The following is a 13,058-nucleotide window of genomic DNA, read 5'->3' as shown; positions in this document are numbered from 1 at the left end:
CAGAAGGCTCTACACATATGGGTGGAGCATATGTTATACTGTTTTTTTTGTTTTCTAAAATTTGGACTAAATCTTTTTTAATTTTTGAAATTTAATTATAAATTTTTATTTTATTCTACATTTTTATTTTATATTTATTTTTATTGTATCTTTATTATTCTTATATTATTATAAATTTATCATTTTTCTATACTGTTTTAATTTTTTATTTATATTTTTTATTGTATTTTATGTGTGTTATTTATATTTCTCCTTTATATACCGTTTCTTATTCTTTTATATATATATATATATATATATATATATATATATATATATATCACTATCTTTTTGATATTTCTCCCTATATATCTTTTCTGTATTTCTTTTAACTTATCTTTTTTACTTTCTATTTAGCCTCTACATAGTGTATTTTTATTTTTTATTCTGAGCTAATGTTCTTTTTCATGTTTGTATATATATATATATACAATCTGGCTCTTCTCTTTGCATTTGATGAAAAGCATTAAACTTCGAAATAATATTATGTAATTTGTTTTTCTTTTTTTTCTTATTAATTGGATGATCTATTAAAGTTTGATAAACTTTGAACTGTCAACATATTCAAACAGTTTTTAAAAAAATTTGAATGAATTAATAATAAGAATTATCACTGAATAACGGCTATATTAGGCATTACAATGCTAGTATTTTTATCACTACTGCAACATGCAAGGCAGCCATCTTTAAGTTTGTAGAGTTACTAGTTCTGTTAAAGGGATATAATAATAGGAGTTTATCATAGCAATATAAGAACAAAACTATTTTACTAGAAAGGAAAATATCTTTTTAATGTGCATAACCATTTTTGATTAGAAAAAAAAATCCTGTCCCCTGTTACACGTTATAAGTAAGTATTGGGGTTGAGTTTCAATATATGAATATCTACAGGAATTTTTATTTTTTTACTAAACTTTTGCTTAAAACACATCGTAATGATTGAAGATGTTATTTCCTAAACATATAAGATTATCTGCTTTATGTTTTTACGTTTATACCCCTCTGCAAAAAAAAAAAAAATCCAACATATTTAGAAGGTCAGTTTTCAGAAAGTTTGTCAACAAATTTTCAGTTGATATAAACCTGAATCACTGACTTTTAATTGGTTGATATTAACCATCAGCTTGATGAACATATTTTCAAGTACTTATATGCTTCAAATTTACCTGGTGAAAAAAAATACACTCACAAAAAACGTTTGATTTCTTTTTTCAAGTGTTAATTAAAGTCAGCCCATTGAGTGTATTTTACCTCTAAAAGCCTATTTAGGTTGGGGTGTGTGTGCAATTTTCCAAAACTAATATACCTACAACACTCTTGGTGATCAAAGAAATATCTACAGCAAATTTCATGAATTTTTGTTGAGGAAGTTATCTAAGGAAATGGCTTATTCCTTCAAATTTATTTGACTGGAGATATAAATGGATGGCAACATTTAATGCTGCTAAGTAAAGCTTCTTTTCTTTAAAAAATATGAGAAACCTTTCAAGTCCCTAAACACCATGGCTAAATAGCTGAGAATCCAACATTCAATAAATTAAATTCCTCAGCCTAACAGTCACAAGTAACATAAATTGGAATAAATACATAGAATATGCTGCTATGATTGCTGCAAAAAAGATTTGGTTTCTTTTACCATGTTGCCAAACTTCTCAAATCTAGCCTACAAATTTACAAAACCACCATTCGCTTATGCATGGATTATTGTCAAATCTGGGCTGGTGCACCAACCACTAGTGTCTCCCTCTTAGATAGGGTTCAAGAAAAATAATCTAATAGCCCCCACACAGTCTAGCAAAGTCCAATCTCTGTCCCATCGCTACAATGTTGCATTCCTATGCTTGTTTAACAAGTACTTCTATGGAATGTGTTTCGATGAGCTTGCTACTCTGGTTCCCTCTCAATGTAAATACCTCCGACCAACTCCTTCATTTTTTAGGTTCTCAGATGCCATAGGGCTTTCTATTCTATCTTTCTTCAAACTGCTAGCTGTTGGAATTTCCTCCTTGCTTCCTGTCTACCTGACTGTGTCGATATGCAGAAATTTAAATGTAATATGAACAAACATCTTGTTGCACAACTCTCCACTTAAGATGCCATTTAGGATGCTCCTATAGCTCAAAATTTACAATAGCCTTGTTTGTTGTGAATAAAAAAAAGAAAAATAATGAAATGTTGAATGGATGAACGAAAATATACATCTGCATTTTTCAAAAAGAATTAAACTAAATTTGTTTGTGTTGTAGGATTTGTTACCCCTGTGTTATCGTTGTTCAACCACGAACCCTTTGCTGAATAACAAAGGAAATCATTGTGTCAACTGTCAGCAGCCATTTGTTCATTCATTTGTCAATTTTGGTAAGTCATTTTCTCCTTTATTGTGAACTAGCACAGGGGGCAGTGGCATTGTCCGACTGTTAAAAAAAAAAGAAAAAAAAGTGAGACTTGGGTGTTATTAGCCAGAAGCAAGACCGAAAGCAAAACTTTATAAGCAAAAAAGAAAAAAAAAATGACATATGCTTGGTGCAAACTTTCACAAGTTAGTAAGCGAACACGTTATCGATGTGATACAAATTTAGCTTTTTAAAATCAAAGAAGGTAACAACGGTTCGTGCATGCAGTTTGCAAACTACGTCGAAAGCAAGGTTTTTATCTGACCCCCTCTTTAAACAAAACAATATTTCTACACAAAATAATCAATTTAAAAATTTTTTTTCTCGATATTATGTGTTTGAGAGATTGCTCTTTCTAATGATGCCACATTCGTTCCTGTACAATATGGATGAAAAAGGTTTTAGCAGACATACAAACACACACACAAACACACGGATGACTTAGATAATAGGTGAAAAATCATGTAGAAGTATTGTAAGCCGAGCATCAAAGTTAACAGAGCAATCAGCATCATATTTGATTAAACGTTCATTTTATGTGCTGACACGTGCTGGGCAGATAAAATTAATGTAAAGAATACGAGTACATCTGACTTCTTCCTTACAAGAATATCATTGGATGGTTAAGCCATAAATACCAACTGGTATTGTTGGCATTTTTTTTTGAAAAAATATAAAGGAAGCAAACATTTGATAAAAACAAGAAATAAATAGTGGTGGTTTTCGCTTTTAAAATCCAACCATCACCTAGGCATGGCATGGGGTTGTAACTGTAACTCTGCAGGCGAACAATAGCACTGTTATGAATCATAACTAAACTGGAGAAAAGATTTCTGCTTCAAGAGATAAATGTACTATAAAATGTTTAACCGGAAAATTATTTTACTGAAAACTATTGATCAATATTACAGTCTAAAAAGGAAGATACTAGAGTAAAAAAAAACAACAATTTTATTTGCACTCAAGAAATTCAAAAGTTATCTCAAAACTGACTCTTCAATTCGCAAATAGTGTCAACAAAATACTGAGCACTTGGAAAAAGCCACTAGAATGTTTTCTATTGCAATGAAATATGTGTGTGTTCAAATAGATTTTTATTTTAAAATTACAATCCTCAATGAATTAATTCCAAAATTATTAATTTCAATAAATTTTTTTTGCAGAAATTTCAATGTAAAACCAGATATTCTTCACTCTTATGAAAGTCGATTTGGACATTTTACTTCCATTATTTAGAATAATAACAAGTGGAATATTATCAGTGACACCAATATTTCATATAATTTTAATTTTCATTCCAAAATGTCATCCATCAATATTGGCATTTCTTTTGAAAAATATAAAAGAAACAAATAATTGAGAAAAATCAGACCATATATCCAATCGAAATAGCAAAAACATGAGTGCTAACCTCCCAATCAGCACGGTATGGGGCTATAACTGCATCCCTGCAGGCGAACGATAGCATTTTTATGAATTACTTAAATTCAGAATTTAAAAAATATTTTTCTATAAATGTTTCATTATGTAATACTTTTCATGTGATCATTAGCATGTTCTATTAATTAATAAATATAATTCTATTATTTTTGTTGTTGCTTATGTTGTTGATAAATAGAATTTTAAACAGTTAGGTATTAATTTGCAAAAGATAGAAGTACAGTTAAAACATCCAGAATCAGCGAATTTATTAAATTTTGTCATAACAAAAACGATTGTTTTATTTCAATGCTATTGATAAGAAAACATTTGTTTTACTTGATTAAAATTAATTATACATAGATTATGTCTGTAGTATATAAATATTTTTTTTATAGTGAAACAATTTATTAATTATTTGCTGATTTACGATTTTTTCATTGCCGGTTTTTATTTTGCAAATTAAAAAGAATCCTATAATCTTTTTTGATAATGAAAAAATGTGCTGACAATTAAGTGATTTTAAATATTTGAATAGTTTTTTTTAAATGAACAATAAATTAAAATCAATTTACTAAATAATCATTTTTTACAAAATTTACTAATATTTATTGATATAATTGGATAATTTTGCATTGTTCTTCTAATGTTTTATATTAATTTTATTTCTTCTGTCCAAAAATTATAATCAATATAATAATCGTTTTTTATAATGAGAAAATTTATAAATATTTAAAATCTTCAAAAGTTCAACAAAATGCCAATTGCATTTTTATTAGTGCATAAGGCACATCTGATTGAGTTGAAATAAAATATATTTGCTTAAATTCTAGTATCTTTCTTTTTATAGTTTAATATTAATAGTTTTTGGTAAATGTTATGGTTAAACATTTTGTTGAACATCTTTCTGTTGAGGCCGAAATCCTTTTTCAAGAAAATAGAAGTATCCTCAAACTCAAAGGACATAAGTACCAGTATCTTTCATGTCACTACTGCAAAGAGGATTAAGAAAAAAATAAACTTAGAAAAAAGTTGATCGATTATGTCCAGACCCTATAATAAAGAAATTATTAATACTAAATTTTACAGAAAAAATTTAGCTTGGGGTTGGGGAGTGTGATATAATGATTATGAGTTCATCCGGGTTCCTTCTTACAAGAATATGATTGTCTGGTTAATCTGTCAATACTTACTGGTAGAACTGCCTGGAAGAGATGTTGCAAGGTATGCCGAAAGCCTCATGCTAAGGATATATCAGCTCTGACCACAAATACCCATTTAGTAAGGCAAATTACAAGATTATTACTCGAGGATAAACTCAAATACTGTAGCCAAAATTACTCAGCTACTTCAAACAAATATATCCTTTATGTGAGACACATAAGAAAATAAAAAATATTCCAACAAGTATTAAAAAGATTTATTAAACAAAAAATATATGAACAATTCTGTAATTGTGAAATTGAGCTGGCAGGTATTATCATATTTTATTAGTTCTGATTCTTGTTATAGGAAAAACAAACGACTCCATTCTTGTCATTACAAATATATATATATATATATATATATATATATATATATATATACTAGCAAAAGTACCCGCCGTTGATTGGGTTCAAAAACAGCCTACAGAAAATGGACTCTGATTTATGAAAGTATGATACGTTATGAAAAGGAAGGGTTGTAAAGAGATAGCTTCGAATTTAGGGGTATCAAAACCAAAGCAAAATATGATGAAAGTAAAAATAAAATAGATAAACCCTGTAATTTATTATACCATACCTGTTCACACTGAAACACTTATCACAATATTCTTTGGATCTATATTAAAAAACCTTGTTAAACTTTGTGACATATTTCCATTCTATGGAAGTCAGGCGCAAACGAACACCCCATAATTTTATTATACCATATTTCTTCAAACTGAAACATGATTATCAAAGTATACTTATGCAGATAGATATGAAAAGTCTTTATTAAAGTTTGTGTCTATTTCCATTCTATAGAGGCCAGGCGCGAACACAGACCCCACAATTTTATTATATCATTCCTATTTAAGTTAAAACATACTTATCAAAGTATTCTTATGTACATCTATATCAAAAACACTTGTAAATGTTTTTTTTTTAATTTTTAAATTTTTTATTTCCATACTTTGTGGACCAGGCGCGAACGCAGACCCCACAATTTTAATGAACCACCGTTCTGCCAGATCAAACATACCCATTCCTGTGTTTCGATACATCTATCATTATATGTAATCAGTTTTTTAAAATAGTCGATCATATAGGAGCCTATTCTTGACCAGACACACACACACACACAGACATTCAGCTTTATATTATATTATATATATATATATATATATATATATATGTTGACTTACATCTCCCCTCTCTGCCATTGATACATGTAGACTAGGAAGAACACTTTTCCATCATGTCACATGCTGAATATTTTCCACCAATTCGTTTCTATATCAATTCATATGCTTTTGGTATCAATTGTTTCTTTCTATTTGTCATTACTCCATCTGCTTGACCTTCTCATATTTATCTATTTTTGTAATTAATAATTAAAACCAGATATTACTTCTAAGAATTCTTTTGCTAAATAAAGGTGAAATATCAGCTACACACATGAGTTTGATCTATTAGATGAACTGCCTGAACTGTTAGGCAACTCAATCAGTGTGCTGTACTCGTATATATATATGAAAATAAAATTGTAGCAATGATAATGTACCTTTTTGAAGTTTTGAGATGGAGATTGGTTATTTGTATTATTTGGATTCACTTTGAATGTAAATAAAAAGTTCCATTTAAAATACCAACCAAATTCCCAAGTTTGACAGAAGCATTGCCAAGTTCACCAAGATACACCTGGAGAAGGTCAGAGGTTACTCATCCGAAACATTGCAAAAATAACATTCAAAATAAGAGAGAATCCAAATAATACTGAAATGAAATAGATTACAATATTTATTGATCCATCAAATTCAAAAACGGAATCTTTCATTATTAAAATCCCTTGTTTTGAATTTTATGGATCAATAAATATTCCAATTTATTGGATTTTATTTTCAGCATAAATTTTTCCCCACTTCTTTTATAGTTCTGTCTAGTATATTGAGTTTTTTATTATTATGATAGGTTTCAGTTTTGGATATAATATTTATAAATATATATATATGTATATATATTCAAGCAGACATTATTAAATACATATATATTTTTTTAAATACAGTATAACTCCTATAATTTGAACATCCGCTTCGTTCAAATTAGAGGATGCTGTTCAAGTTTCGTGATAAAAAAATGTGCTGCAGTTAACTTTAATTTTCTAAGAATTAAGAAATAGTAAATGAAATTCATTGCTATATGATACTTCAAGTATATATTAAGCTGAGTTTACGATATATTGCAAGTAAGAATTGTTAAATATTATTACCAGGAACAAAAACATTGAAAATAAAGTAAATGTACTCTTACTTGTTAGGTATTTATTTATATTTATTTATTATTTATTTATTTATATTATCATCTACAGAAATCATGCATTTATGTAAAATACAGTTTTTCTTTTTTATTCATTGAATGAGTCTCATTGCAGTTGCTATTTTCATCGATTGAGCTCTCGGGCGCTGCCATTGTATTCCGTAAGCGATAACGAAAATCTACAATTTCTTGGTTCTGTAGCTATATCTCTTCAGAGTGAAATTGCTTGCAAAACATAATTGTCACTAAAGTAAGGACTTTTTTCTAGAAATTTTATAACCGTCTCCATAGACTTTTCTGCATCATCCCATGATATTGCTTCATCAGAGTGTTCTTGGTTATTTACATTAGCGTCAAGATCACCATTACTGCCTTCAGGATATTGATTAGTAGTTTCCTCATCTTGTTGCACCCACATTTCAACATCATTTGCATTAAGTGGTTTAAGACCAGCATGGTTGGTCGGTAACCGTTTGGTTTCTAGAATTTTTTCTAGACCCATTGTGATGGGTTGTTTTACACCATTTTAAATATAGCAATCTGAAAAAAAAATTTACAGTTAGTGTAAATTAATTATCAATAGCTAATCTGCATAAATTACATAGTACCAATATTAACATTTCTGCGCAATATCTGACTAAACTATGTAAACAGTTTTACTGCAACTCCGCATCAAATATGCTAATACAATTTTAATGAGACAGTTCAAGTTTAGAGAAAGTCCAGGTTTAGAAGAAGTCCAAATGAGAGGAAGTTCAAATTAAAGGAGTTTTACTGTATATTTTAATTTTCACATTTTAATTTCCATTTTTTACTGCTACTCACTTTCACCTCATCAACACGTGAAGATGATTCACAGTTGAATCAAAAGCGCTCATGATAACTATGGAACTTTCATCAATATTTTCGATTTTGATATAAAAAACGAAAAATTGAAAAAATAAAAAAAGAACCATGAAGCAAAGTATCTTTGTTATATTTACTAATGTCTGCTTGAATGAAAAAATTCTGCCTAAATATACCAATTTTAAATTATATATATATATATATATATATATATATATATATATATGACATCATATGCATACATATAACATTAAAAAACTCCATTTGGTCTACTACTAAACTTTACTACACCATGTAATATCCTTTTTGATCTTGGCTTTTTAAAAACTTTTCATGCAAGCTTTTTAGTTTTCAATCTATGGTCTATGTAGCAAAATTTATGACTGCCTATAAATATTATTTTGCTAAAAACATTTCCTCTGATGAGATGAGCCATTTATTGAAAATACATGGATTAAGGAAAAAACTTGAAATTTTTGTATTCCTTGTCAAATAAATTTGTTGTAAATTTTTTTAATTCCAAATTTTTCATTTTTTTTTTTTTTATATATATATACACACATGCACGCACATATTGGTAAGTTGCATTCCAATGACCAAAGAGAAAAATCGGTCCACTATCATAAATTTTGTTTATATATATTTGGTGAATGCCTATATATTTTTCTTTACTGCCTTATATGCGTTTGGAAACCCATAATAAAAAATATTATGTTTAATTTAATTAGTTGCACTTCAAAGACAATGAAATAATAAAACCCAACACAGAATAACAAAATAAAAATGAAGAAAGGTACTTAGGAAAGATGCAGCAGATCACAAACACGAAAAAAACTCACTTTAAAGATGACAGTCACCCCACCCCCACTCCCATATGGCCACATTGGAAGGGTCTCAGGCTGCTATCTTAGATTTAGAAAAATGCCCGTCCCAGGTCGAGTAAATAAATTTTCTCAAACAGAACTGTTTTGTGCCACCTTTACAATGATTAAAATGAAGAAGCTAAACCTTATGTTTAGAATTATTATTCTAGTTTTAATAAAAAAATATTGCAATTTGAAAAAGCCTGCATAATTCGGGCGAAACGTCGAGTCTCCGGTCTTCTGCTTCCTTTTCACATCATAACGTTGGATTGTATCCATTTTAAAATTCATATATATATATATATATATATATATATATATATATATATATATATATATTTCTGTAGAAATATATTTTCTTATTATATATCAATCCTTATATAAGAAGCTCAATGTAATTACAGAGCAATATACAGAATAAATGACAAAAAGTTATATTCTAAAATTCATGATGTTGACCATCTTATAATTTATTCCTTTAATTCAGTTGACTTATACAATTCTTGACAGTATCTGTTTCGTAGCGCAAAATCAATCACTTAATTATTATATCAATCAGTGAATCTATTATGTCCATAACTCATCAGAAGAAATAGCAACGATCAATCCATCAAAAGGAATTGAAATGTAATTTGACATGGTAAAAATACGAAAATTGGAAGAGAAGCTGCATTGACATGGTAAAAATAGAAAATTGGAAGAGAAGCTGCATTACGCCATGGCGTAATGCAGCTTCTCTTCCAATTTTCGTATTTTTACCATGTCAAATTACATTTCAATTCCTTTTGATGGAAAAATTGATTTTGATATAATAATTAAGTGATTGATTTTGCGCTACGAAACAGATACTCTCAGGAATTGTATAAGTCAACTGAATTAAAGGAATAAATTATAAGATGGTCAACATCATGAATTTTAGAATATAACTTTTTGTCATTTATTCTCTCTCTCTCTCTCTCTCTAAGGTTTCTTGTAGTTAAATTCTGTTTTATAATTGAAGACTTTTGCGAAATCGGCTTATGCAAATGCTAAGTCTTTCTATTTAACAGTTTTAGTAAAGTCTTTTTTTTTCTTCCTTATATAAATGAGTTCTGTTTTGTCATAAACATTTAAGAAGTCGGATTATGTAGGTGCTAAGTCTGCGATAGGTTAAAGTTAAAATATCTTTTTCCTTCCGGGAATTTAAACTGCATTTTTTTTTTTTCATTTTTTTTTATTCAAAGCTTCTTTAGACTATATATTTATTGTTTGATAAACTTAAGTAGATTATATATAGACAAACACAATTACATGCCCAAATACTCATAAATATGGATAGCATATACAAGAGAGAGAACTTGAATGTGTACTAGACACTACCCTCGAGTGCCTAAGATCTCTCTGTACAGAGGCATGAGGATACTTTCCCCTACAAGTAAACCCTCAGATAACAGTACAAAGCTGGATACGCCACAAGACTAGATGAATTTTTATCCTGGAATCCAGTAAGACCAATAGACCACAAGAAAGATATATTATAACATATTTAAACGGTCAATTGAGGAGAGGAAAATTATGTTCCCAACTTCTTTACTAACTTAGTGCTTGAGATGTAAAGAAGAACTTCAATAGAACATTTGAATATCTATGTATTTCATATAGAGATCAAGTGTTAACCCCAGGAAGGGGCCCCTTCATTTTTGAGAACTTTTACTGAAGTAAAATGAAAAGACAAGAACCAATGTATACTATCTCTTCAAATTGCCATGATTGGGCTGGTTGGTTGGTTTTGTTTTACAGCATATCAACCCTTTTCAAGTTATTTTAATGCCGAATCCAGTGATTTTTGAAGAAAATTTTTTTAATAGAATATATATATTCTTTTTTAAATCGGTTTTTATTTAACCCATAGTTGGGACCCTAACAGGTACTACAACTTCGGGTCAGAGTGGACCTGGGAGCAATGGCAATTAAAGGGTGGCTCCATACTCCCCAAAGCCTGCCAGCTGGGGCTTCACCATCGGATATAGTTTAAGGTCATATCCAGGACCACCATGATTGGGGCCTGCACAGAAGAAACGTGAGATTACAAAACATGGGTGCATGTTAATTATTCGATCTCGAGTGCGTAATAGATACTCATCATGCATTCAATCTACAAATCAAGACAAAAAAAATGGAGCCTGTCACTCCCATCCCTGAAGAATTATTTGCTATTGAATTATAACTTAGTTTCGAAATTCTCTTAGGGCTTTACATAAAAGATAATTATGTATTCCAACTATCAAACCATCCACCAGCAATAATCAAAATCATTTGGTTTACACCCCCATTCAACCAAATACTGAAAAGTAAACTACAGGGTGGTCAAAAAGTCAGGTAACATTTTAAAGAAAAACGATATTAGCAATACACGTATATATATATATTTTAAATCTAGATTTAAAATTAAAGTTTATATATTACACTCAAATATTTAAACAAATAATATTAAACGAATAGAGATTATAATGGATCATATTGTTTTTTCTACCTTTAACATGTTACCTGACTTTTTGACCACCCTGTAGAATACAATTTCTAACACTTCTCACAAAATAATATTTACACAAGATATTCAACTAAAATACATTACAACTTCAAAGTTATAGTTGAAATATTTTTAAAAATTATCAAAAAACATAACTAAATAATGAAAAGACAACACTGGAAATGAAAATCAGACTTAAAAAAAACATTTATGAAATAGAAAATTCCCAGCATGTGCAATTAAACTTGTGTCGCATTTACTATTAATTTTTGTTTTTTATTTTAATCTAAATTATTACATTTTTTTTTTGCAAGACATAGTTTTAAAAAAAAAGATAAAAAGAGAAAGCATAATTAAAAAAAAAATGTAATTAAAAAAAGAGATGATCAAAAACTACAAAAAGAATAATAAATTAAGGTGTAATTATCAAAATTACTCATTCACATGTGAAGTTGTTGCATCATTTATGGAGATTGAAAATGTAAAATTTATAACATGATCAACTTTATGCTAGTCTCACTCCCTCCTAGTTTGGGTCAATCCTGCAATAACTGGAACAAACTTGTGCACAGGAGTGAAGAGTACAACAATAAAAATAGATGCAATGAAATAATTTTTTTTTTTCAATTTTTATTTGTTTGCAGAAGAGGTAGACAACTTCTATTCTTCAATATAAATTATAAATTTACCTCATGACTGATTATTTTTTTTGGGTGATTATTTTTAAATATTTCATGTTAACAATTATCTGGGCTAAACAAAGTAATTTTGCAAATAAACTGTAGCAAAATGCATATATTATCAATAAGAAGGTACAGCAATAATAATGAAAATTAGCTAGTCAGAAACAAAGTTTGACTTACAAACTTCAATTCTATTTGAGGCTGACTTTGAAAATATGAAAAGATAACTTTATATGTTAGATTCATTGAAGTATGGATCCATGTATTCTTTGATGAAGATATCTTCACAGGGATCTAAACACACTTTATTTAACATGATTAAATTCTTACCCATTTTCTCTAAATTCAAGGTTGCAAGTATAATAGATATGTAATATCTATCTGTATAATCACCTTACTTAATAAACCAATCACCATAACCACTCTTCTCACATGTGACCACATGACTTTAAAGTCAAGCTCTGTCTATCAAACTAAATAATCATCCACATTTCTAATTTGTACCATTTTTTATTATTGACTTTTATTTTGCTTCTTGACTTTTGTAGATCATTTTACATCATATTTCTTTATCTCAATTTATTCATTTTTTTTTTTTGAATTTTCTTTTTCTTCATTCACTTTTCATCAGAAATATTTTTTTTTTAAATTTACTAATTTTATTTTTTGTTTTGTTTTACTTTTTGTTTTGTTTTATTTTTTGTTTTTTGCTTTTGTTTACTTTCTGATCTTTTGGATTTTATTTTTTATTTTATATTTTTTATTTTATTTTTTATTTTATATTTTTGGATTTTATATTTTTATTATTT

General features: G+C 28.4%; 1 protein-coding gene across 1 annotated transcript in view; it reads left to right on the top strand.

Moving 5' to 3' along the window:
- The window catches only part of LOC145243910 (intraflagellar transport protein 122 homolog), a 166,372-nt gene that overhangs the window by 140,109 nt on the left and 13,205 nt on the right, over nucleotides 1-13,058 (top strand). Inside the window, exon 24 of the mRNA XM_080107019.1 lies at nucleotides 2,286-2,397. Coding sequence (XP_079963145.1) covers nucleotides 2,286-2,397 — 112 coding nt within the window. The remainder of the gene's footprint in view (nucleotides 1-2,285; nucleotides 2,398-13,058) is intronic.

Source organism: Euprymna scolopes, chromosome 22 (genome assembly GCF_053919585.1).
Source record: "Euprymna scolopes isolate OS-2025 chromosome 22, ASM5391958v1, whole genome shotgun sequence".
Lineage (NCBI taxonomy): Eukaryota > Metazoa > Mollusca > Cephalopoda > Sepiida > Sepiolidae > Euprymna > Euprymna scolopes.
Note: the sequence above shows the minus strand (reverse complement) of the source record. Positions and strands in the feature narration are given on the sequence as shown.